Source organism: Cryptotermes secundus, unplaced genomic scaffold (genome assembly GCF_002891405.2).
Source record: "Cryptotermes secundus unplaced genomic scaffold, Csec_1.0 scaffold571, whole genome shotgun sequence".
In the NCBI taxonomy this organism is placed as follows: Eukaryota; Metazoa; Arthropoda; class Insecta; order Blattodea; family Kalotermitidae; genus Cryptotermes; species Cryptotermes secundus.
Window position 1 is genome coordinate 78,190 of NW_019731224.1, and position 26,288 is coordinate 104,477.

Consider the following 26,288-nt stretch of genomic DNA (forward strand, 5'->3'; position numbering starts at 1 on the left):
CATTAATTAGAAAGTTGTGCACCTGGAACAGTTTATTAATTTTGTTAGTTTACCTCATAGCTTTGTAAGCTGTACCCTTGCAGGTACTTCTTACTCTGCAGACTCTTTCATTTCCATTACACTTCTGATCCTTCTGTGTTATGTAATGAAATCACTAAATAGGCATTCTGTTTTGTTTGTCTTTTGTTTGTTGGTTTATTTAATGACACATTATCAAGTGGGTAGTCAGTTTCATATACTTTAACTGAGGAAAACAATCAGGATAAGCTGGTCTCCAGGCCAGAATACAAATTCTGGACTGCTTGGAGTTCAAAACGAGTGCTGAATGCTATGCAGTGACATCAGTTGTAGCCATAACAGTTTTTGTCATTTCTGTATAGTATTCATATCCCCTAACAGTTACTTTGACAGCTGCCATTTTAGTAATTTTAGGAAAGATTTCTGACAAAAATAACAGCTGCTACTGCTGCTGTTCTACCACCACCACCACCACTACATCACTGATGCTTGTTGGCTTTTTCATCACAGACAGATTTTTATACTTTGGATTCTGTTAATGAGGACTCCTCTGTCATCATCTCCATTGCTTTGTTGCAGACTGATCAGAAAACACTGCCACCCCAGCAGTTCCTTGATTTCTGAGCCCATATATGGTGATCAGGGGTTGTTGCTCAGTGTTGTCTAGCAGTGGGATGCCTCTGTTGACATTTCTCTGACTTCAGAGATTCTAACTTTTAGGAGTCTTATTACAGTATCACAGAGCTCTGTACACCTTCAGTGTTGGCCTTAAATATGCCTTTGAACCAGATTTCCAGGTTTTCATATATATATATATCTGTATATTACACTAACCACAAGAAACTTAGCATCATTCTCAAACATAAAGGACATGGTTCATATTAATGCAGAAACTCATACCAGATTCATTATAAATGTTAGCAGTCATTATCTGAAAACTGCCCAACTTATTAAGGAAGCATGTATAATGCACAAGTTTTTCTGTTTTGGTCTAGAAATTCTTCACTGACATTTATTTTCAGAAATGGGTTGGCATAGTGGTAACACTGTTTACATCTGTTTTGGAGATGCTCATTTTCAATCTTGGTAGGATGCAAACTGGCCTGTTATTTCATGATTTTCTTGTCCCTCCAGGCATTCTAGGCTAGCACCTCACATAGACCATGACCACTTCTTCCAAATGCTTTCCAGTTCATCCTACCATTCAGTGCTATATAGTCTAGCTAGTGAGAAAGTAAGCAAATAACCCACTCCCCAAAATTATTTCAATAACTTCTATTTCATTAGCTATTACATATTCTCCTAAGATTGTGTTACACTTCATTTAACACAATCTTACTTACAGTAAACACATGCAATTTTTTTTTTACTTTAGCTACCTGCTATTCCGCCTTTATTTACTGTATATATCAGTTTTCTAGTGCTGTGTATGTCAGTGTAAATTGCTTTTATTACCTGTATGAAAGTGAGCAGGGATAGATTAGTTGCCATAGCGATGGGCTATGGGCTGGATGGTCTGAGTTTGATCCCCAAGAGGGGCAGGAGGTTTTCTCTCCATTGTCTAGACCAGCTCCAGTTTCCATACCACCTCCTATCAAATGGATACCAGGGCCTCTTTCCCCTGGGGGTGCAGTAGCTGGTGCATGAAGCTGACTGCTCTCCATATAGTGCCAAGGTCAAGAATGGTGGAGCTTTATCTATGTACCCCTATATGTCTTCATGGCATGGTGCTTAAATAATTAAGCACAGGGACAACTTTACCTTTAGAGTGCCATTGAAGTGTAAAATATGACAAATGTACATACTTCCAGAAATTTCCATTATGTAAAATTAAACTTCAGTAAGGGTTTGTGGAACCAAACACTTCTGTACTTTGAAGACTGTCTATGTTTATTTTAAGAAAACACATTTTCTTTAAAATGAAGTGCTAAAGAAAATGGCTGAACGCAAGAGAGATGAAGTGAAGTCTGGAATCAAGGACATAACATACTAAGATATTTATACAGCCTGCTTATGATAGTTAAGCTAAACTAAACTTCACTTGTAGGAGTTTTTAATAGTTTTTGTGTGCACAAGATATTCTCCACTTTTATGGATCCCAAAACTTTATCATGTGTTAACAGAGATCAGTCATTAGACCTGTTCATGAGCTAATCTGTACTTTCTTTTTATCAAGATTTCTGCCTTTTTGGGTGTGACATCATGTAGTCATTGTTATGTCAGTCATGTAATATGGAAGTGGTATTTATTGATTCTGTACAGTTAAGAGGGACAACAGAAGGGAGGAATGGAAAGAGTGCAAGGTGCATTCTCTTTACTTTGATTTTAAACATCTTTACCCTTGTGCTTACATAACTACAATGAAGGTGATGGGAAACTTGGGGTATTTCATTGTTAACCCTGATACAGGATGAAGGCGAATGATCAGCGTTACACCGGGACCAATTTCTGCCCGGGAAAAGAGCTCCCTCCTCACCCCAGTACCAATTGGATGAGAGACTGGTTGGGCCCCAGAGTTGATCTGAATGGCATGGGGAAAATTCTGTCCCTGCTGGGAATGAAATGTTGATTCATTGGTTATCTAGCCTGTGACATATTATACAGACTGAGCTGCCCCTTATTGAATATAATGTACTGTATAGCAGAAGTCCCATTCACAGTAGATACAGAAGGTGCCTTGAGATATGTCTCATCAAGTTTTCAGTAGAATTACAGAAGACATTGCTGTGAGACCTTGCCCACATAGGAGGATGATAATGTGGCATCCAAAAGGAGACTTATGTGTACCTAGATGAAGGAGAAGGAACAATTTACTGGTAGACAATTGGCTGCTCTCCGGGAAGCACAACTAGGACCTACACACATAATAATAAGTAACATAAATTCTTTTGCTTGAAAGCAAATATGACCAAGCAAACTCCCTCAAGCATAAGGCTTCCAGCTTGCGTATGGGGGGTACCCGGATGAATCTTGACCAGGATTTAGACTGTTTAAACTCAGGATTTGGTGGTTTTCTGAGGCCCTCCAGGCCACTACAGTATTTGGCATGTATTATGTCGGTGTAAAATATATAGTTGTCTCGTGACGTGAAGATGTATATGGGAATGGAGTCATAGCTCCAAGTATTCTTCACACCAGCACTAGATGGAGGTGATTAGGGGAAAGACTCCCTGGTAGCAGCTGGTAGGACCCAAGGACCGTTCTCAGTATTGTGGGGAAGAGAAAAATCTCTTTCCTCCTGTCGGAAGTCGAACTCTACTCGTAAATCATCGGTCGTACAGCTTGTAGCTTAGCGGCTATATCACCCGAGTTTTCCCGGCACCATGACATATACACGGAATTAGAAGAAAATATATGTGAGCATAATCTATATTAAATGGAAGTGTCAGAAGAGAAGTAAAAACGAAGAGCACAATGTCCTCTTGAAACCGGATGTGATGTGTGGCACTGAAATATGCATGTTAAGGAAGAAAGATTCAAGAATAATGGAAACGGTTTGAAAATGAGAGATTTGACGGTGACTGTCAAGATTACTGTCATCTTGGATGCAGTTTCTTACAAACATTTCGAAGGAACCTGCTTCGAGGTAGGAAAGTTCTACCCTGAAGATGGAGGCAGCTGGTTCATCCGAAATTTTTGTATGATCCAGATTATATGACTACACCTTCTAGAAGTCAAATATTTACCAGAAATGATGTTTTATATATCAGTGATAGGAGTAATTCTAAGAGAGAGAGAAAAATGTAAAGGTATCCCTGTAGCAGGCCGTGGAGGTCCCTAGGATTGTGAGATGCTGAGGTTCCCTCAATCGGCTCACAGGCTGTCAGCCCTACGCGCCGGCCGCCCTTTACCCCCAAGAATAAACCTGGTACTCATTTCTGTTAGAGGCTTAGTCGACCCCAGGGCCGTAGTGCGGCTGGAAGGATTAGGTAAATTGATCGATCCCACGACCTTCCGGATTTTAACACTACCTCAACCAACTACGCTACCTCGTGCCAAAATTCTAAGAGATAAAACAAACAAACTCCGCGATTTTAGTCCTCAAGCGAACTATACCGACCGAGCGACCGCCGCTTGTCGGCGAAGTTTTGCGGATAGAGGGTGTCGCCTGGTCAGCGCAACGAATCCCCACGGCCGTTAATCTCGGTTTTCTAGACAGGAGCCGCTATTTCCTTGAAACAGATCCTCAGTTATCATCACGAGGCTGAATGGACCCCGTTCCAGACCCACTACTTGTCAGAAAATTAGGTAGAGTCGGGAATCGAACCCGGACCTCTGGATCTGTAGCCAGGAACGCTGACCACTAGACCACAGAGGCGGGCCCAATTCTGACAGATACATTTAGAAATTGAAAGATGTAAGAATAATTGGAAATACCTATATTGTGTACTGAAAATTATATGGGGTACATAGTAGTGTAGTTGGTTGGGGCACTATGCCACAAGCCGGAAGGTCGCGAGTTCGAGTCCCGATGAAGTGAATTTTTTCAATTTGCCTAATCCTTCTAGCCGTACTATGGCCCGGGGTTCGACTCAGCCTCTTAACAGAAATGAGTACCAGGAATCTTCCTGGGGGGTAAAGGGCGGCCGGCTCGTAAGACTGACAAAATCACCGCCATCTCTCAGCCAATTGTCTAGAGAAAATGTGTGAGCCTCAACGTCTCACAACCCCATGGGCCTCCACAGCCTCTTACAAGGATAGCTTTGCCTTTATTGCTGGAAATTACAGTACCAAAAAGTTGACGTGAACATTTAAAAGGCCTCCAAGTGACAACCGTCAAATATATATTTATGTCTCCATGAAGAGAAATACGTGTAGATCCTTCTAGATTAAGATGAAAGGACGAGCTTACTTAGCCTTGGAGCGGGTCTTTATGGCCCAGTCTTTGTTACGCAAAAATGTGAAAAATGTTGCACTAAGTTCCGATCTTGGGCGGGTGTTTTAGCGACATCGAAGCGATGGATAAGGGATGTACGATCCATTGAAATTAGTAGAAGACGACTCAGCGAAGTGTAAGCTAGATTTTGTCGGAGTATGGACATTAAGACAAGGGAGGAATGGACTTTCTCTAGTGGAGAATTATATGTAAAGTGAGGTTGTCTCTGTGCTTAATTAATTAAGCACTATGTCATGAAAACATACTGGTGAGTGGAGGTATTGCTCCACTATTCTTGACCTCGGCGCTAGATTTAGGTGAATGATGAGCTTCACGCTCCGGCCACTTTACCCCCGGGAAAGAGCCCGCGGTACTCACTGGAATAGAGACGAAGTGGGCCCCAAAGCCGGTCTGGACGCTAAGGAGAAGAGATAAATCTTACCCCTGTCGGGGTATATATATATATACACTATATATATGAATATTCCCAGCAGGAGTAAGATTTTTCTTTTGCCCCCGGGAAAGAGCTCGCGGTACTCGTTGGATAGGAGGCGGGGTGGGTCCCAAAGCCGGTCTGCCGGCAGAGGTAAGATTTTTCTTTTCTCCATAATGTCCAGACCGGCTCTGGGACCCACCCCGCCTCCTTTCCCACGAGTAGGGCGAGCTCTCTCCGAGAGTAAAGTGGCCGGGGCGTGTAGCTGACCACTCACCTAAATCTAGATCCGAAGTCAAGTATGGTGGAGCTATACTTCCGCTCCCCAATATGTCATCAAGGCATAGTACTTTTTAATTATACATACATATACACACACACTAAAGGAGGAATGTTAATTGTTTCTAAGAGGTATTTTTTGTGATGTTGGTGTCCTATATATTCGTAAATTGAAGTGTGAACTTCAGTGTGGCTTTAGATGTTAGAAGAAAGCATCAAACAAAGAGAACATAGGTACTAGAAAGTGAGGCAAAATGTCATGGCTTCATGTCTTGAAAATTAATGCTCTGAATTACTAGATCAAGTCGTACTGGCTGCGGAAAGCAAGTTCCGTGAATGGAGATAATTACATTAATTATAATACGTGAAACTTGTTCAATTGTATAGAAACAAAAGGAAAATGAACTGTAAAAGAGTCGGTAAGCTCGAAACAGATACTACGGAAATAATTTGTATGTGAAGCACAACCTAATCCAAGAAGGGCTGCTGACTCAGAATGGACTTTGTGCAGTGGTACTGTCAGATTTTCCAGACTTTTTTACATCTCTTTGCATAGAATTGCCTTAACTTACCTTGAATGCCGCTTCACACCACCAACAATGCACGAGGTGTGTGCCAAAGCCACTCCTATTGTAATGCCAACCTCAAATTGCTTAGTGCTCCTTGCTCTTAAGAACGAGACTTTGGTGGCCGATTTATGACGGCATGCCTGTAACCTTTATGTCTTTAATGAAGAAAGTATAATGAACAAAGTTTATTCGGCTTTAAACAAAGCAGTCAACTAACGAGACGCAGAAATTTGTCACCTGAATGAATTTGCAAGTTTTCTGGGCAGTGAAAATTAAGATTATGATCTGTTGAGCTATGATACCGTCTAGTTTGTAGGTGGTTACGAAACGTTTCGATTCAGCCCGTTGCTTCCATTTTATGCCATGAAGTTAGAGGCAAAAGCAGAACTTAGTCCAAGATCGCATATGAAATTACGCGATGTCATAATCCAGACGTTTGCACGATCAGTGTTCTTGTTCCATTTATACGAATGTTTTGCCTGCGGCCTTTGTTATACGCGACATTTCGGAATTTGTTCCTGCTCCCGTCATTGTGTCATTGGTTTTCAATATACTGACGGATTTTTAGCATTTTAATTGTATAGTATTCCGTCTGTAATGCAACGAAGTCACTCCTTTCTTGATAGACACTAAAATATATTTAATTCACTGAAAAGTGTTTGTTAAATAGTTGAAATGTCATTAACTATGTATATTTGATGTCATTGCTACATGTTTCGGCCACACGTGGGCCATCATCAGGCAACACTTTGTTATTGGGGGAGACCACTGCACTGTACCCTTTGTTCTTAGCATCCTTAGACACGTTGTTGTTGTTGTTGTTGTTGTTGTTGTTAATTTGCATCGTAGGGTGTTTTCGTCCTATCTTTTTAACGGCCGTTTCGCTGTAATATATATATGTATATATATATATTAGTATGATTTTATCTTTAAGCTAACTTTATTTACTTAGTTGTTGAGTTATTTTGTACTTACATGTTCCTTTTTAGTGTGTTGTTCAATTTAGCAGTGTGTGTTTAGTGCTCTTTTTTCCGTATACTGATCCGGGATTGATTTACGTTTTTTAAATACTTATGACGTTGGTTTGGATCAAACCCGGGACCTCTTGAATACTAGGATAGTACCTTAAACATAAGACCTTCGGGGAGACCTGTCCTACCGTATCTGTTCTTTCCTGTTGCGATTTCAGTGGTAAAATTTATCGTAGTTTCAGTGCTCTTACTGGAACAAGCATTAATCAAATCTACTACTCCAAGAGAATTCCATCAGTGAGCAAGAACGGTATAGAACGGCATTAAGCCTACAATTGTATTTTCAGAGCTTCGTTAAGTACTGCATATGAATATTATCTTTGCGTGCGTTATTACTAGTGTCCTCGTTGTATAATATAGTATATGCAAGCGAATTCAACAACTTTAAATTTGCCTCATTATGATTTGAGTAAGGTAATAGATTTATAATATCTGCTCTGTCAATCCATTCAGTGCTCAATGACGTAGTTCCTGTCCATAACACATCCATACACACGCCATGTGCATATTACATAAATCGATAGCGACAGAAGGAGACAGAGGAAGTGCTGCGGGGTGGGTGTTGGGATGCTTTCTGTCTTGCGCACCCCATGTTATAACAACCTTGCCACACAGAGTGAACGTAGAGAAACTATTAGATTCAGAATGTGCGTTAAATTCTTTGGTAATGTGCATTTGTGAATAAGTGAAAGTGACTGACACGACTTATGAGACTGCGGCAAAACATTTAGTTCCAAACGCTATTTTGTGAAGTGAGGTACAGTCGAATTAGCATGTGCTTTCAGACGAACTATTGCAGTATGAGGTGTGATAGTTGCCAGTCACCTGTGAAAAAGTGTAGTCCATAGCTTCAGAGTTCTGCTCAGCCATTGTTACGTTATTCCAACAGAACAGCTTCCTGACAATCAGGTAAGACTGAGATTATAACGACTATGGACGACGTCTGTAAATGGTACTTATACGACAAAAATAGGTTATGTGCTCCCTGCCTCTTTTCCTTTCTACAGACTTCGTTATGTTCCATGTTGTAGTTCTGTTTTTATCCTATTTGTTACGCTGTAAGTTAAAAAGTATTTGCATGCCTATTTGCTCTATTTAGCCTCTACTCCATGGATTATTCTTATAAATCATAAAATGCTGAATAATATTTTTTTTTTTGCGAGCAAATATTTCCCTTCTCTCTTCGATTTACCTGCTCACAACGCTGTTAGCATCGCAGGCTGAGATGTGGCTGGTGGTTAGATGTTTGGTTCATAATGAATTGGCAGGGATTTAGAAGAAAGTGCTCGCTACCTAATCGAAATATTAATTCGGCATTTTCCTAGAGGGACTGAGGAAAACGTTGAAGAACGTTGGCTAGGATAATTGATGTCCTGGCCGAGACTTTAAACCTAGCGTCTCCCAAATAAAATTCTGGAGGTTTACCCCTACACCCACCTGTTTGATGAAAATTCATTGTTGTTGATGTTGTTATTGTTATTATTATTATTATTATTATTGTTGTTGTTGTTGTTGTTGTTGTTTGTTCATAGGCCTAATGTTCTGTGGTATGTAGTTCTTAGTTATCATGTTCTTGTTACCACTCGGCACATAAATAATAAAGAATTGAATTGAATTGAATTACTGAAAAATTCCTAATCACATTTGATGGTATCATTATACTTCATTTTTCGGTGGAGGGCACAAACATTTACATGTAAGTGTACTCTGTCTTCATACAGAGTGTGCAGTTTTGTGGGTATTTTTACAATTGCTATTGTGTGGACAAAGTTACACGGACGTTACTGTTCATCCATCCTCCCATCGACCCGTTTCCTAATCTCGGATCAGAAACGTATGCAGGCATGAAACAGGCAGAGCAGCACATGCAACCTGTTTGAAGTAGGAAAGGAAATGACAGTAACAGAATCGCTCTTTGTTTTATAAATATCTAATCCATCGGAATGCATAATTCTATTTTTTATATTTGTTCTTCTCAGTTTCACCCATTTCAGTGCTGTTGCCTCATATCATAACTTAGCAAACTGAGAACAGAAAGCGAGGAGTTTGAGAATAAGATTCTGAAGAAAATGCTTTAACCTAAAAGAACTGATGTAAAAAGAGACTGGGGAAAACTACGTAAGTAATAACGTCACAATTCTTATGCATCATCTAAGGGGCACGCGATAGCGCAGTTGATTGAGGCACTACGCTACAAGCCGGAAGGTCGGGGGTTCGGTTCTCAATAAGATGACTGGATTTTTCAACTGACCTAATTCTTCCAGCCGCAATACGGCCCTGGGGTCGACTCAGCCTCTAAGAGAAAAGAGTACCAGGAATCTTCCTGGGGAGTAAACGGCAGCCGGCGCGTAAGGCTGACAATCTCACCGCCAAATGTGAAACGATTGTCTAGAGAAAATGTGAGAACTTCGACGTCTCACAACCCTATGGGCCTCCACGGCTTGTCACAGGGATAGCTTGGCGCGTAAGGCTGTCATCCTCACCGCCGTCTGTGAGCCGACTGGGAGCCTGCACTTCTCACAACCCTATGAGCCTCAGCGGCTTGTTACAGGGATAGCTTTACCTCATTTCTACGCTTTATCTAATGCTATAATTAGGGCGAGTGAAACAAGAAGCTTCGCATGAGAGCAACGTTTATGGCAAATATTCTGCTGGGTAAACATAAACTCAAAATTTTGGCCGGAGACCACATGGCGACCTATGTGTGATGTGAGGATAATATTAAAATAAATTTTACAAATAAGATTTAAAGATGTAACATGTTTTGACCTCGATCAGGACCTTCGGATTTCATAACATCACACAGTCTCTAGTTCAGCTGAGTCAGTGGTGATATACTGTCACTGGGGAAGGTAAGAATATCAGATGCTTGAGGGATGGTGGAATTGTTGACTCAATGGGTAGGCAGATATCAGTGGCTACAGAGACAGACATACGGGTAGATGGATACTTTCGCATTGAATTTGCAGAGAGTTTCCTACTGCAATGTTGGCAACTCGATGCCCAATTTCCGGATTGATAGGTAGCGAGATTATACGAATGTTAATAGGTAATTGAAAGTCTCCAGATTTCTGAGTATTATGGAGACATGACTGTATTGGCTGTGTCCGAGAAATATTTAGAGGTACTACATTCGTACCATAATGGCGTAGGTCCTGATTGGTGTTATGTTTGTATTTCTGGTTTCCTAATATGAACCATAATAAAAATTGGTGTCTGAGTTTAGTAACTTTAGTAACAGTTCTGTGCGAATGGGTAATTTACTCTCCGAAATTGACGCCCATTAATTCGCGGGAGTTTCCACGGTAAGGTTGATACAATGAGTAAATATTTATAATAGGCAATCGAAATGTGGGAAAGACAGGAGACTGTAGAGACTAAGTAGAGAAATGTTACGAAAAGGGGAGAGTTCTGTCTTCTGGAATATGAGGCTCTGTAATCCGTAGAGAGTCGACCTATGTCACGGAGGAATATGTCGCGCCATTGACCTAATCTTTCCAGCCGCACTAGGCCCTGGGGTTTACTCAACTTCTAACAGAAATGAGTACCAGGAATTAATTAAATACATATTCCTGGGGAGTGAAGCGCGGCCGGCGCATAAGGCTGACAACCTTACCGCTATCTTTGAGCCGATTGTCAAGGTAATGTGGGACCCTCAACATCTCACAACCCTATGGGCCTTCACGGCCTGTTACAGGGATAGCTTTACTTACTTTACATCTTCATTGTTGAAATATCAGCCAAGCAAGAAAGCAGCGTGAAGCAAGCAGCAGGCAGGGTTATAGTCCTACCCCGCTAGCATGCTTTGACAGCTGCGAGATGGTTGCTAGTTAAGGCGATGTTAGCCCACGAGTTCTGTCTTCTGGGATATGAAGCTGCTCAGAAGATCTACACGGGGCCATATCCCGGACGATAGAACAACCACCACTGTGAGAACCTCAAATCCTACAGCTAAGTTTATGGTTATAAAATATAGATGAAAATCAAAATTATTTATTTATTGAGCAATAGACGCAGCAATTATTCATGGGCAATTTCTCAGAGTTTTGAACACACACATTTTTAAATATTTTAGTTTTGTATGGATGTGAAACCTGGTCTCTGACCTTAAGGGAGGAACACAGACTGAAGGTGTTTGAGGACAGTGTGTTGAGGAGAATATTTGGACTGGAGAGAGATGAAGTGACAGGAGGTTGGAGAAAACTGAATAATGAGGAGCTTCACAACTTGTACTCTTCTCCAAGTATAATTAGAATGATCAAGTCAAGGAGGATGAGATGGGCATGGCATGTAGAACGAATGGGGGAGAGAGGAATGCATACAGGATATTGGTGGGAAAACTGGAAGGAAAGAGACCACTGGGAAGATCAAGCAGTAGGTGGGCGGACAATATTAAAATGGATCTTAGAGAGATAGAATGGGATGGTATAGAATGTACTGATCTGGCTCAGGATAGGGACCAGTGGAGGGCTCTTGTGAACACGGTAATTAACCTTGTGGTTCTACTCGTATAAAATGCTGGAAAGTTCCTGAGTAGCTGGACAATTGGCAGCTTCTGAAGGAGGGCTCAGCTTCGTGAGTGAGTTGTATTTTGACAGTTTCGGGCAAAGTTGCGCGGTGTAGTGACCAGGGTCACCAGTAGCGTTTAATGAGGCCTCCTAGGAGAGCGATTATAAACTGTGAAAACCGTGGCCACGCGTAGACATCAGAAATTTCTAGAGTGTCCACCGCCTATTTTCATAACTTAGTAAGGTTTTCTCCAAAAAAAAAAACAGATTTGAGGCAAATTTTCTTCATATCTTATATAAATTAATTGGGCTATTTTTCCGGATGCCGTACACGGTTTTAAGCCTTCGTCTTCATCGCGTGAAAAAAAAAGTTCTAAATCAAATTGATGGATGAAAGTATCCTTCGTAAGATTTGAGGTTTTCACGGCCGTGACTATGAAGAATGCCGATTTCTGGGATTTGGCAGCGTGTAGATCTTGTGTGAATCTTGTTCCTCCGAAAACCTCAAATCTTACATAGTGTTCCTCTATGGGGAAGCTACTCATCGGAATTATTCTCCGGTTAGCTATGGAAGAACGTCTAACATGCATGTCTCCGTCTGATGAGCCACTGTAAATTAGTGGGGGGTGGAGTCCAGCTGGGTTCGCTCGGCACGGCGGCCACTAAGTGACCTATTGTACCTGCCCCGGGTGATTATGATGATGGAGAATCTGGTGGAATGAAGATTGTTAGGGGAAACCGAAGTACTCGGAGAAAACCCGCTCCAGCGCCACTTTGTCCACCACAAATACCACTTGACCAGACCCGAGCTGGAACCCGGGCCGCCGCGAGCTATGGCGCGGCCTATAAGCCACTGTAAGTTAAGATCCTTGGATTTTCCTCACGCTTTGCTCATAAAATGTAAATTAAGAACGACCATATTTGCAGGATTTGTTCGACATGTTAGAAGTTCCATGTTTTTAGTTACGTGGAGATGCGGCCACGACAGATGTTTCCCTGAGGCGTTCCGCTGCCGCTTGCAGAGATGAGCGAAGTGAAGGTGGTTATCACGTTACTGGGAGTAGTGGCCATCGTGTTGCTGGTTCTGCTGGTGCTCTGCCACTTCATGGGCATGTGGACGTGGACTGTGGCCTGGATATTCTCCAGCCGTGAGGAAAAGGTCGGCCTCACTCGCGCCATGGGTCACTACAATGCCAACGGATACCTGGTAAGAACACGCCACACACTCGGATGCAGTGTACGGCTCAGAGAGACACGAAATTTGCCATTCTTGTGGAACCCCTTGTTAACAACCATCGCTTCCTGATCCTGTCGTGTGCAACTTCTGTTGAGATACTTCTGCATGTATAGCCTAGCTAACGGCGGCTGAGACAAGGTGGGATAATTACAAATTTGTCAGGAGACGTAAAGCACAGACACACACTGTGATTAATCAGTTATCGTCATCAACATATTTTCCGTGGTTGTCATACTCTCAGTTTTCTGTTTCTTATAAATGTAATTTAATAAGCGCTGCATACTTCTGAAAGATATGTTACTCTATAACTATCAGGATTCGGCCTTGAGCTGCACTAGTTTCCCAACTCATAACCTCGCAAGATTACCAGGATGTTATTCCTGAAGACAGGGAGATACAATGTGCCTTTATAATGAGGTCAATATTACGACCACGTTCACACTAATGGCGTAACAAAAATACATCATGTACTAATGTAAAACCTCTTAAAATTTTAACTATAATTCGTTAAAAACAATCTTCATAAAAAAATAACCAGCCTTCTTAAAACAAGGTAAAAAGGTAAAGCTTTCCATGTAACAGGCCGTGAAGGCCCATAGAGCTAAAAGACGTCCAGGCTCCCACATCTTCTAGACAATCGGCTCACAGATGGCGGTAAGGGTGTCAGCCTTACGCGCCGGCCGCCCTTTACCCCCCAGGAAGATTCCTTGTACCCATTTCTGTTAGAGGCTGAGTCGACCCTAGGGCCATAGTGCGGCTGGAAGAATTAGGTCAATTGAAAAATCCACATTATCGGGACTCGAACCCGCGACCTTCCGGCTTTTAGCATAGTATCTCAACTACGCTACCGCGTGCCCCCGTCTGAAAACTATGCTATATTAATACTAATATACTCAACTTCATACAATAACAACACCCATTAATTGCATTGCTATCTAGAGGACATGTTTTCGGCAAAAGCTGCATGTAATACCAAACGCCGTCGTAAAACTCAACCTCTCTTCTTCTTGAATTACTTCATGTCACAGCCTGGACAACTGTGGCAGTGATTTAGAGTCGGGACACTTAAGATACTTTTCATAAATTACACTAATAGCTATTGTTTCGTCATGACCACTATACACTCCATCTTTTTACAATTGTAATTTTGTGAACTTCCATGGCATCAATATGCAACCGCAAGCTTTCTGAATGATGTCAGTGTAACAAATGGGCGGAACCTTCGAACCTCTAGCTGAGTAGCTGAGCGACTGCTGGCTTCTCAGGAGGAACTCAGCTTAATGGAGTTAGTTAGTTAGTTAGTTAGTTAGTTAATGACAAATTGCCCATCAATCAAGTCTTATACCATACATCACAGTCTCACTGAAGTTGCACACTTTCAATAATGGAAATTTGTTTCCCGCGAATGTAGCAGCTGCAATGACGACTGAAGCATGCGCACTTCTCAGTCCCACTTAGAGGTTTATCCGTAAACATTAACAACATTAATTTTCACATAAATTCTCAATTGGTACAGAATAATAACAGAATGTAAAGCCTTGAGAATTTATATGATAACTTATAAGACGGGGTTTGGATTGGATGATTGGATTTATTGCATCTTATACATTCACAACTCTGGACTACAGGCAATACAGCGCTATCGCTGATTTACACACTTTACAATTCACCCTTAAACATACAATAGGGTTCTCAGTCTTCATTAGTCGTATCCTGGCAACGGGTTTTTGACAGTCTCACTGTTTCTTAAATCACACATGAATTCTTCCTTTCATAGCCTGATTCCTTTCTTGCCATTATTCTGCAACTGCCAATTTCGAAACCCCGACTCAATTCAATTCCTCTGCTCCAAACTCATATCCTGGCAGGTTGGCGTCTCGAACCTGGAACTTGTTCTATCCTGGTCTATGTCAAAGTCAAAGTCAAAGTCACATTGTGACTAACAGACAGACAGTCAGTGTCGCGCACCATGTGGGGCTTATAACCAGATATTTATTACTGTTTGACAGTTACGGTCTTGCTTTTGTGGGACGCCCTCTTCGACGAGAGGACAGGTCTGTCTTCTGTATATGCTGCTGGCCCGGGTCCCTTGGGACTCACGACCATGATCCTGCTCTATGTTGCGGAGCACTTCTTTACAAGCACTTTGCATGGACCACATAGAAAACACAGCCTCTATTGTCAAGGAGATGTATTTACTAATCCGTTGTATAGCATTTGACGTCCTAGTGTTGCGAGCGTTTGCTTCCACAGGAATGTGTTTACCGAGTCGTTGCCTAGCAGTGGGTGTACACGTCAAAATATGAATAAACTTGATGTCGGTTGTTTACAGTGGACAGACACAAATATTCGCCCAGTGCACCAACAGAGTGGCGATCCAAGAGCCATTCCATCTTTCTCACGTTTTGTAACGATTACCCTGCATTGGTGAGGCGTATTTGAACCCAAGTTAGAACGAATACATTCCAAACCTGTTCCAGAACATAAATCACGTTCCTAATCCTGCTTTCCTCTCCCTTCTCTCTTGATGTTAAGCTCACACCCAATTTACGTCACGCAGACTATGGGTGGTAAATCCCTTTTCCTTCCCCTAGAACACGTCAAGCAAGGGTGCCGATACGACGCTAGGTTTTCTGTCGAAACAATTGACGTAATGATGAAGTCCCATCGAAACACTCCGAAATCCAATTACTGTCCTCAGTTCTTGCCAGTAATTTAATAAGACGTCAGCGTAGATCTCCCTTGGAGAGGTAACGTGAACGCACAGCGTCGCCTGTGAGTGACCAGACAGGCTAGACTTCTCGTCCAAAATCTAATATACACTGCACAGAAATGTAACTGTCATATCGATTTGTTTCACCTTTCCTGCCCGGACCTAATATGGGACACAGCTATGTTACGAAATCTGCTCCGTATCTTGACAATATATAAAGTAGAGCGGTTTGCTTTGAATGCGATTTCAGTCAGCAGTTTCAATGTCCTTTTGTAATAACTTACTTACTTATTGAGCTGAGCCCTTCTTGAGGAGCCGCCAATTCTGCAGCTACTCAAGAATTTCCCAGCGTTTTATGGAACACGAAGGTTCATTACCGTGTTCACAAGAGCCCTCCACTTGTTCCTATCATGAGCCAGATCAATCCAATCCATACCATCCCATCCTATCTCTCTAAGATCAATTTTAATATTGTCCACCCACCGCCGTCTTCGTCTTCCCAGTGATCTCTTACCTTCTGGCTTTCCCACCAGTATCCTATATGCATTCCTCTTCTCCCCATTCGTACTACATGCCCTGCCCACCTCATCCTCCTTGACTTGATCATTCTAATTATACTTGGAGAACAAGTTATGAAACTCCTCATTATGCAGTTTTATCCAACCTCCTGTCACTTCATCTCTTGGGTCCAAATATTCTCCTCAACATCCTGTTCTCAAACACCCTCAGTCTATGTTCCTCCCTTAATGTCAGAGACCAAGTTTCACACCCACACAGAACCACAGGCAAAATTATAGTTTTGTATATTCTAATTTTTATGTTTGTGGACAGCAGACGAGAAGACAAAAGGTTCTGGTCTGAATGGTAACAAGCATTACCCGAGTTCAATTTCCTCTTAATTTCCTCAACAATCCGTTTTTTTTTGTAATTACATAGTAATACTTTAATTTCTTAATATAAACATTATAATACAACATACTTGTTCTATTTCTTGTCTCTACAGCTCGATTTTGTTGTACACATACTCTTGTACAGTATTGTTGTACATCCTACTTATGTAGTCGATACAGTGTACATATTTACAGTTACTATGTCATAAAATATAGAGCCGGGATAGCGTAGTCGATATAGCGACTATCTACGGACTGGACGACCGATGGGTCGGAGTTCGAGTCCCGCTAGTATCATGAATTATCTCTTCTCTACGTCGTCCAGACCGGTTTTGGGGTTTACCCAGCCTCCTATACTGTGGGTACCAGGGGCTCTTCCTTCGGGAGTAAAGCGGCTGGAACGTGAAGCTGACCACTTACCTCCACCTAACGGCATAGTCAAGAAAATGTGGATCTACACATCTACTCCTCCATACCCCTTCATGGAGTAGTGCTTAATTAGTTAAGCATTGGGACAACTTTACCTTTTTATGTCATAAAACATAAGATTTTCTTCTGGCAGTTTGTTACTTCAGAATTGCCATATTTTGCTTTAATCTTACAAACAATATCAGACCAACTAACTGACTAACTAACTCCATGGAGTTGAGTCCTTCTTGAGAAGCGGCCAGTCGTTAGGCTACTCAGGAATTTCCCAACACTTTATGGATAGCAGAGGTTCATAACCGTGTTCACAAGAACACTCCACTAGTCCCTGTCCTGGCCCAGATGAATCCAGCATCACTACCCCATCCTATTTCTCTAAGAGTGTGATATCCTCCCACCTATGTCTATGTCTTCCTAGTGGTCTCTTTCCTTTTGGCCTTCCCACCAAATCCCTGCACACATTCCTGTTCTCCACTATGCGTGCTACATATCCTGAAAATCTCATCCTCCTTGACTGAGCATTCTAATTATATTTGGCGAAGAGTACAAACTATGAGGCTCCTCATTATGCAAGTTTCTCCAACCAAAAAATATGAAATGAAAGCATAATTAAGTCGTGACCATCCGGACGTCTCTCTGTCGCATACTTCATCTCCTGAATTACTGAACCGAGTTCGTTTAAATGCGTTAATGTAGGGTGAATTCAAAATGATATCGGTCCTTACTGTTCCATTGTGTAACCTCTAACTTATAACAAAAATGAAGGTGAAATCTCTCCAGTTTCTCAGAAGCTTCATCAAGAAAGAGCTATAGAATTCATTATTATCTGAACCATTATTTGAAACATTCTTCGATATTGCGAATATTTAACGAAATATTATAACAGTCATTTCTGACTCTGCGAATTTTATCTGAAGTGTGAATTCATTTATCTTTGCAAAAAGTTAACATAAAAGTTAATAATATATTTTGTAAAATATCAGGGTCTGAAACGGGGTCCACTCACCCTCGTGAGAATAATTGAGGAGCTAATTCAAGGAAATAGAAAACCGAGATTAACGGCCGTCGGGATCCGTTGCGCTGACCACGCGACACCCTCTATCCGCAAAAGTTGGCATTAACCTCGCCGACAAGCGGCGGTCGCTCGGTCGGTATAGTTCGCTTGCGGACTACAGGCCACGGAGTTTTTTGTTTTGTTTTGTATGTGTACTCTATTACATTAAGTCTCTGCTTCTATTCTCGAGTTATCTGTGTATGCAATAAAATCATAATTATCCTGCTTGAAACCATTGTAATATTGAGTTTCGATGTAGCGAGGCCTACCCTGGTTGCAAGTATGACCAATTCTGTCGGTCGATAGATCTGCTAACACTAGTCTCTCTGTCGTTAGCCGCCGTCATTTTGATGAAATGTGCTTATTTAGAAAAGGTTCTCAAAACTTCTATTTTATGTAACTGTAGCAGAGCTCCTGGTAAAAAAATATCTCTGCAATCTCAGTCATATAACCACAATCATTGCTCAGGTGAGAAAGATCTCTATTCTGTTTTCCTCCCTGGTTCCCCAGCCATACACAGTAATGAGTAAAATTATAGTTTTGGATGTATAGTTTGTAGAAAGAAGACATATTTTGCGGTAAAAGAAAGTAAAGCTATCCCTGTACCAGGCTGTGAAGGCCCATAGGGTTGTGAGACGTTGAGGGTCCCACATTATCTGGACAATCGGCTCAAAGATGGCGGTAACGTTGTCAGCCTTACGCGCCTGCCGTGCTTTACTCCCCAGGAAAATTATTTAATTAATTCCTGGTACTCATTTCTGTTATAGGCTGAGTAAATCCCAGGGCCTAGTGCGGCTGGAAGGATTAGGTCAACTGAAAAAAATCCAACGACCTCATCGGGACTTGAACCCGCGGCACAATTTTTTAGGACGAGACTTCTGAAAATGAGATCTATCGGTACATATTGCAAAAATGTTGCACACAGGTGTATAGAATCATAATAGGTTCCTTCTGTTGTTGACGTGTTTCGACACAGTAAAATAGTGCGTTATGTAATCAAGGGTTGATGGACAGGCGAAATAGCTATACATGAAACACGTTAAGAGGGCCATAAAACAAATAAACAAGATTGCTTCGTCGATTGCTTGACATACACCAGCCTTATTCTCGTAAAATTTGTTTTCTGTGTCAACAGGTGCATTCGGACTCCGATATTCATCTCGATGTTACGGGGAGCTTCAAACGTTTCGACCCTGTAGACCGTGATTTCCGAGTCGCAATCACCACAAGTAGTCTGATGGGTAGTTACCGAGGGTCTCCGTCTCCGACTACTTCAATACCCCCTCAACCGCTTCGGCCTGCCCCAGCACCGCCACTCGTTGACGAGCCACCGAAACCTGCGGGCAGTCCGCCTGCAGATGGGACAACAGCTACCACTGCCATCGTGTCTGCAGAGGATCCGGAGTCAGGGGACCAGCTGCCACCTGCGCTGCAGAGGGCCGTGTCCTGTGACTCCGTGTGCTCCGATACGTCTATAGTACTGGGGGACCTACAGGAACCCAACGTGACAGGGTACCTCTGCGTGGGGCTCGAGTACGATAGGTGAGAATCGCAGTGCTCGCAGAGCTGAATGGAGAGGGAAGGGCACAAGGAAAATCCGCGCTAGATCCCGATATATGTCTGTCATGTTTTCCGTTCTCAGATCATGCCAAACTTCTGTCCATTTCCGGGACATTGTAAATGCATAGTTCATTTGGCTGCATCCATGCTTAACCAACAGTCTGAAAGACTACACTTCGTCGGCTGTCTCCGATTGTTGATTGAACATACTTACTGAATTCCACGCCTAAGGGACAAAACTTCCTGCGCGCTTTAGCGAGACTGGCAGGTCTTCTAGTAATAGATACGTAAGGCAAATCTGAAAATTTCTTTTCATATTTCTTTAATTTGTTCATTTCTTTAAACAAAAATACCAAATTAACTAACTACGATTAAAAAACTCCGTGGTTTTAGTTCGCAAGAGAACTATACCGTCCGAGCGACCGCCGCTTGTCGGCGAAGTTCGTAACAACTTTAGCTGATAGAGGGTGTCGCGTGGTCAGCTCAACGAATCCCCTAGGCCATTAATTTCGGTTTTCTATACCGGAGCCGCTATTTCCTTGAAATAGCTCCTCAACTATCCTCAAGAGGCTCAGTAGACCCCGTTCCAGACTCACTACTTCTCAGAAAATCTGGTAGTACCGGGAATCGAACTAGTACCTCTGGATCTGTAGCCAGGAACTCTGACCACTAGACCACAGAGGCGGTCACTAACTACGATTAACCTATCAGAAAAGAAATTTCTTACAATTCCTTTGCGTATTATCTTTGTCACGGATTTGCATATTCTTTGTTTGTTTCATAAAGCCTTTGCAGTTCACTAGGTTATGAAACGTTGAGTCATTCTGAATGACGAATTTAGGACACATAAGAAAACAGTCATGGCTGTTTCTAAAGTATTAACCCAGTAGCTGCCAAGAGCCGGGCTGGACGGCCGAGGGGTCGGAGTATGAATCCCGGCAGGGGCAAGACTTTTCTCCTCCCCACGTCATCCAGACCGGTTCTGTAGCCCACCCGGCCTCCTAATCCATGCGTACCGGGGGATCATTCCTCGGAAGAAAGCGGCCGAGGCGTGAAGCTGACCACTCACCTCCAACGAGTGCCGAGAAGGGAATACATGGTTCTATACACCCACATACGTCTTTATGGCGTAGTGCTTAATTATTGTATTTAAGCACAGGGACAACTTTAATTTTGCCCACAATTTGTCAGAAGAGAATGAGAAGATCACAAAATCTCATCATAATACCTGGTCTATGGACCGAGATTCGAATCGGGAACCTCTGTAATGAGAAGAAGAAGCTATAAACACTAAAAAAAGTCAAAATATTTTATGTAAAGCTAGGCGCCGTTTATATGACGGCCAGACTCGCCACTTTCTGAGGAAGAACGTGCTGTCTTGCAGCAATGTTCTATCAACATGGACGTACAGAAGAGGAAACACAAATGTCCATATCGATATATCGCTCAGATTGCTTCTCTTCAGCAAACTGAAAGTTGGAGTCAGAAGGGCGGTAGCAACTCTCAGCTTAGGCCTGCATGTTTCAGCGACTCTGCTGACCTTGTGGTCAGCGTGCTGGAGGCCAAGGACCTGGTGGGACCCGACAGCAACGCCATTATTGATACGTACGTCAGGGTGTACCTGTTGCCGGACAAGACGACCAACATGCAGACCAGGGTGTGTATGAATTTGATGATTAGTGAGATGGCTAAGAAATACCTTGTTCTATGGAATACGAAGGTTCACAACCCGTCTGGGGTCTTTTCCGACCAGTTCAAATATTCTCTTCTTCAGAGCTACATTTTAATATTGTCAGTATCTTCCCACATCTCGAGAGCATATCATTTGTATGAGATTTTCCAACCGAAAAGTTACATGCGTTTCCTTCGCTCTCTGCATAGGCCGCGCAATAGCTCAAGCGGCTAGTCGCTGGCTTCCTACCTGGGCGGCCCGGGTTCAAATCCGAGTCTGGTCAAGTGGGATTTGTAGTGGATAAAGTGACACTGTAGTAGGTTTTCTCCTAGTACTTCGGTTTCCCCTGCCAATCTTCATTCCACCAAATTCTCCATCATCATAATCACCCGGGGCAGGTAGAATAGGCCAATCAGTGGCCACCTTGCCGAGTGGACCCAACTGGACTCCACCCCCCATTATGTGAATTAAAAAAAAAATAAATTAAAAAATGTATCTCCCTGCATGCTACATATTCGGCTTACCCAATCTATTTTTTTAATTCTTCTTTAACAATATTAGGTGAGGAATACATTCCCTGCTTTCATTACACTTTACGAGCAGTATGTCATGCCATACTGCAATTTGTAATTTTCTACAATCGCAGTAAGAACTTGCCTGTCATGCGAACTTAGTTGAAACAACATTGCATCCACACTGCATTGCATGGTATAATCCGGATATCGCGCACGGTGGTTAAGTCAAAATTTCTTCTAGCATTATTTTCTTCAGTGAAAATTATTTCTATCTGCAGGTTATACGAAGCCTATTCCTCAATATTTCTTCTTTTTGAAAGAAATTAGCAATAAAAGATGTAGAACTTCGGTGGCGATAGCAGAAGCTAATAATCTCATTTTCTTGGCTTCAAAATTAAATTTGACAAGTAAACATTAAATGTCAAGGAGGAGGATGTGGGCAGGTCATGTAGCACGAATGGGGGAGACGAGGAATGCATATAGGATATTGGTGGGAAACCAGAAGGAAAGAGACCACAGGGAAGACCAAGGCGTATGTGGGTGGACAATATTATAATGGATCTTAGAGAGATATGATGGGATGTTATGGATTGGATAGATCTGGCTCAGGATAGGGACCAGTGGAGGGCTCTTGTGAACACGGTAATGAACCTTCGGGTTCCATAAAATGCTGGGAAATTCTTGAGTAGCTGCAGAATTAACTGCTCCACCAGAAGGGCTCAGCTCCATGCGTAAGTAAGTAAACATTAAATGTGAAAATTAACTTCATTTTCTTCTGCGCCTAACTGAAATACTATACGTATGATACAAAATACATTTTACAGCAATCAGCTTCATGTGACTAATTTTTCATACGAGTCTTTGATTGAATATCGATTCCATTTAAATTTTCTGCTTTGTTTCTGATTGGCTTTCCTCAAATTTCTGAAGCAGAAACTCATTTCTTGATCTGACCGACATTTATGCTTGACTTACAACGTGTCACTCATTAAAGTACTTCAGCGGTGTTGTTAAAATACACATTATGACTACTTGTAACTATTTATTTCACAGGTATACAGAAAAACAAATTGTCCTAGTTACAAAGAGAAGTTCCTCTTCGGACTGGAGGCTAGTGAGTTCTCAAAACGCTCTCTCACGTTCTACGTGTACGCAAGCGACAAGTATTCGAACACTCTGATTGGTGAAGCAGAGCTCAAGCTTTGTGACGTCACACCACGACAGCCCGTGACCACGTGGCTTACTCTGACGGACACGGGTCAGGTAAGTGGGTTCCCGTGAGGAGGGGCTGGTACTATCCATTTTCAAAATGTTGTCACCTGTATTAGTGACTATAGACGGGGTTTGGTTTGGATGAGTGGATTTACTGACACCTTATAAACAGAACTCGGTACTATGAGCAATTACAACGCTATCGCTATCCCCACACTTTACAGTTCGCCGCTGTACACACACTAGGATTCCCAGTCTTCACTGGTCGTTTCCTGGCAACGGATTCATAACCGTCTCGCTCTAACTTCAAACCATATATGAAGTTTTCTTTGCACAGCCTAATCCATTTCTTGCCATTTCTTCTCAGTCACCTTCGGCTGCCATCTCCAGAACTCGACCCAATTCTCCACAACAACTGACTCAAATTAACTCTTCTTCAACTGGACTCTCTCAGCTTCTGACAACAACTAACTCTTCTCAGCTGAACTCTTCTTTATGACCACTTTGCATGGACCACGCAAAAAAATATAACCTCTCTTATTAATGTTATATTTTAGCGTCCTGTTGCACTGATTTAAGTCCATGATTTATTTAATCCGTCTTGCAGTGCATACACTCATTTTTCTCCTTCTCTCCCTCGCACTACATGTTTCGGCATAATAATGCCATCTTCAGGTGCTTACTTATCNTTATTAAGGTGGCGTGTTTACTGATCCGTTGCCTAGCAATAGGCATCCTATTGTTGTGCGCGTTTGTTTCCGCGGGAATGTATTTACCGAGTCGTTGGCTATCAATGGGTATATAAGTCACAATATTAAAACAACAACATTTCCAATTTTGGAAATGTATGCACAGGCCAGTATACCTTCTTTACATACAAGACTATTTTAATTGCTATGGTGCGTATCTCATCCGTATTGATGTTTAGTTAGAAATGTGAGTTTGCAAAGATTTGCCTGCATTCAGATGGCGCACTGCTCAGAGTTATATAAGCCAATGACAACTTCCGTACTTTCCTTGTAATTCATTAAATAAAAACTATATTAAAACGTTTCATATACACATTTTATGCACCGTGCCATTAACTCTTAACGTGACGCTTTTTATTTTCGATTGTAGCTCCTGATAATCTCGGTCACACTAAGAATAATACAGACTAAAATTATGTTCACAAGACGACTTTTCTCTCGGACCTTCAATACCAGGTTTCATCGAAATCCTTTAGTTAGTTTGGAAGATGAAATGTGCAGGACAACGTACGGACGGACCAACATACGACGTACATACATACCTACCTACATACATACGGTACATACATACATACATACATACATACACATACGTAACGATATAATACATACACACACATACATATACATACACACACATACACTCATACATACACACATACATACACATACACACATATATACATACACACATACACACACATACATACATACATACATACATACATACATACATACATACTGGTTCGCTTCGTCATAGTTATAATGTATTACTTACGCCACACGATATCTTAACTACTGATTCATTTTGCAACGAAACTTTTTCATCCAAAATAAATAAATTTCGAACCAACCAGATGTGCGGAGACGGAAGCGGAAGGGTTTCTCCACCCTCCCTCACATTTCCTACGTAAAAATCTTTGTCTTTATTTTAATTTCTCGTTACGAATCTTAATTCGGTAATCAGATTTGGAACCCTTCCTACATCAAAACCGAAAGGAGTGCATTTCTGATCAAGCTTCCTATTGGTTGACAGAGAGGCACGCAATTCGGGGAACTCATGTTTTCACTCAGCTACCTGCCCACGGCCGAGCGACTCACGGTGGTTATAGTGAAAGCCAGAAACCTTAAGTTTCCACGAGACAGAGAGGCGGGGGATCCCTTTATCAAGGTAAGTCGTCACGCATTATGCTTACCACAATCTGTAAATACAATGTGTAATATTAAAATAATCTGCAATACTACCATGGAGCTGGAATAGCTCAGTCGGTATAGCGGCAGGCTACGGGCCGGACGGTGAAAGTTTGATTCCCATCGGGGGTAAGAAATCATTTTCTTTTGTCCATAGCGTCCAGACCGGCTGTGATGCTCACCCAACCTTTTATCCAGTGGGTACAGTGGGCTCTTTCCTGGGATGTAAAATGGTCGTGGCGTGAAGCTAACCACGCACCTCCACCTAGTGCCGAGGTTAAGAATGGAGGAGCTATTCCTCCACTCCCCAACATGTCTGCATGACGTGATGCTTAATTACTTAAGCATGGGGAAAACTTTACCTGTTACCTTTATGTTATTCCCATAGAGCTTGTTTAGAAAATAGTAAGGTGGAATCCTTAGTAAGTATTATAGTAAGCGGCCTCCGTAGTCTAGAGGTAACGTTCCCACCTCATGACTCGTGGTACGCGGGTTCAAACCCGGCGGAGGTCGTCGAATTTTTAAGGACGGAAAAATTCAGGGAACAAGTCCTCCGGGAGGGACTTTAAGCCGTGTGTCCCGTGTCGTAGCTTTACGGCACGTAAAAGAACCTCATATCTCCAAAGGAGGTCACTGAGCCAAATTCAAGGACGTTTCCCGCCCAACAGTAGTCTCTAAAGCCTCTGATAGATGGGGGAAGCATTATAGACACCACCAAGCCAGTGGAGGCCGAACTCGCTGGCTCGGCGGGACTGATGGTACGCACCAATATCGGTAGGGTATAGAGACTGGTAGAATATCATAGAGGGAAGCACAATGGACCAATACTGGTCTAAGCGCATGGGGAAACCCACCCTCTCCAATAACTAACTAACTAAGTATTATAGTATAGGGGCTGGAAGAACGGGGAATTATTGTCTTCTCCACAACGTCCAGACTGGCTCTGATATCCACCCAACCATCCATCACAATGGATAAAGTAGGCTCTTAATGTGGCCGGAGTGTGAAGCTCATTACTCATTTTAATCTACTGCCGGGTCGAGCTGTACCTCCACTCCTCCATACGTCTTCATGGCATGGTGCTTGTAATTAAGTACAACACAACTTCGCCTCTATCCTTAAAAGGTAATGTAAAATTGTCCCTGTGCTGAACTAATTAAGCACTGCGCTATGAAGGCTCTGAGGGGGAGGGGAGTGGTTAGCTTCACGCCCTAGCCCCTTTATTCCCCGAGAAAAGAGCCCCAGGTATCCACTGTATAGGAGGTTGGGTGGACCCCAGAGCCGGTCTGGACGATTTGGAGAAGTGAAAAATTCTTGACCCTACCGGGACTCGAGCTCTGACCCCTCGGTCGTCC

At 42.3% G+C, this 26,288-nt stretch overlaps 1 protein-coding gene across 4 annotated transcripts in view; it reads left to right on the forward strand.

Moving 5' to 3' along the window:
- Positions 1-7,800: 7,800 nt before the first annotated feature.
- Positions 7,801-26,288, forward strand: part of LOC111866546 (synaptotagmin-12) — a 34,100-nt gene continuing 15,612 nt past the window's right edge. For 2 of the 4 annotated variants that reach the window (XM_023855596.2, XM_033752306.1), the window contains exons 1-6: positions 7,801-8,115; positions 12,678-12,921; positions 19,170-19,576; positions 21,107-21,251; positions 22,835-23,044; positions 24,779-24,913. In XM_023855596.2, the coding sequence (XP_023711364.1) occupies positions 12,739-12,921; positions 19,170-19,576; positions 21,107-21,251; positions 22,835-23,044; positions 24,779-24,913 (1,080 nt within the window). In that variant the 5' untranslated portion in view covers positions 7,801-8,115; positions 12,678-12,738. The remainder of the gene's footprint in view (positions 8,116-12,677; positions 12,922-19,169; positions 19,577-21,106; positions 21,252-22,834; positions 23,045-24,778; positions 24,914-26,288) is intronic. The other 2 variants (XM_023855597.2, XM_033752307.1) reach the window with 2 other exon arrangements.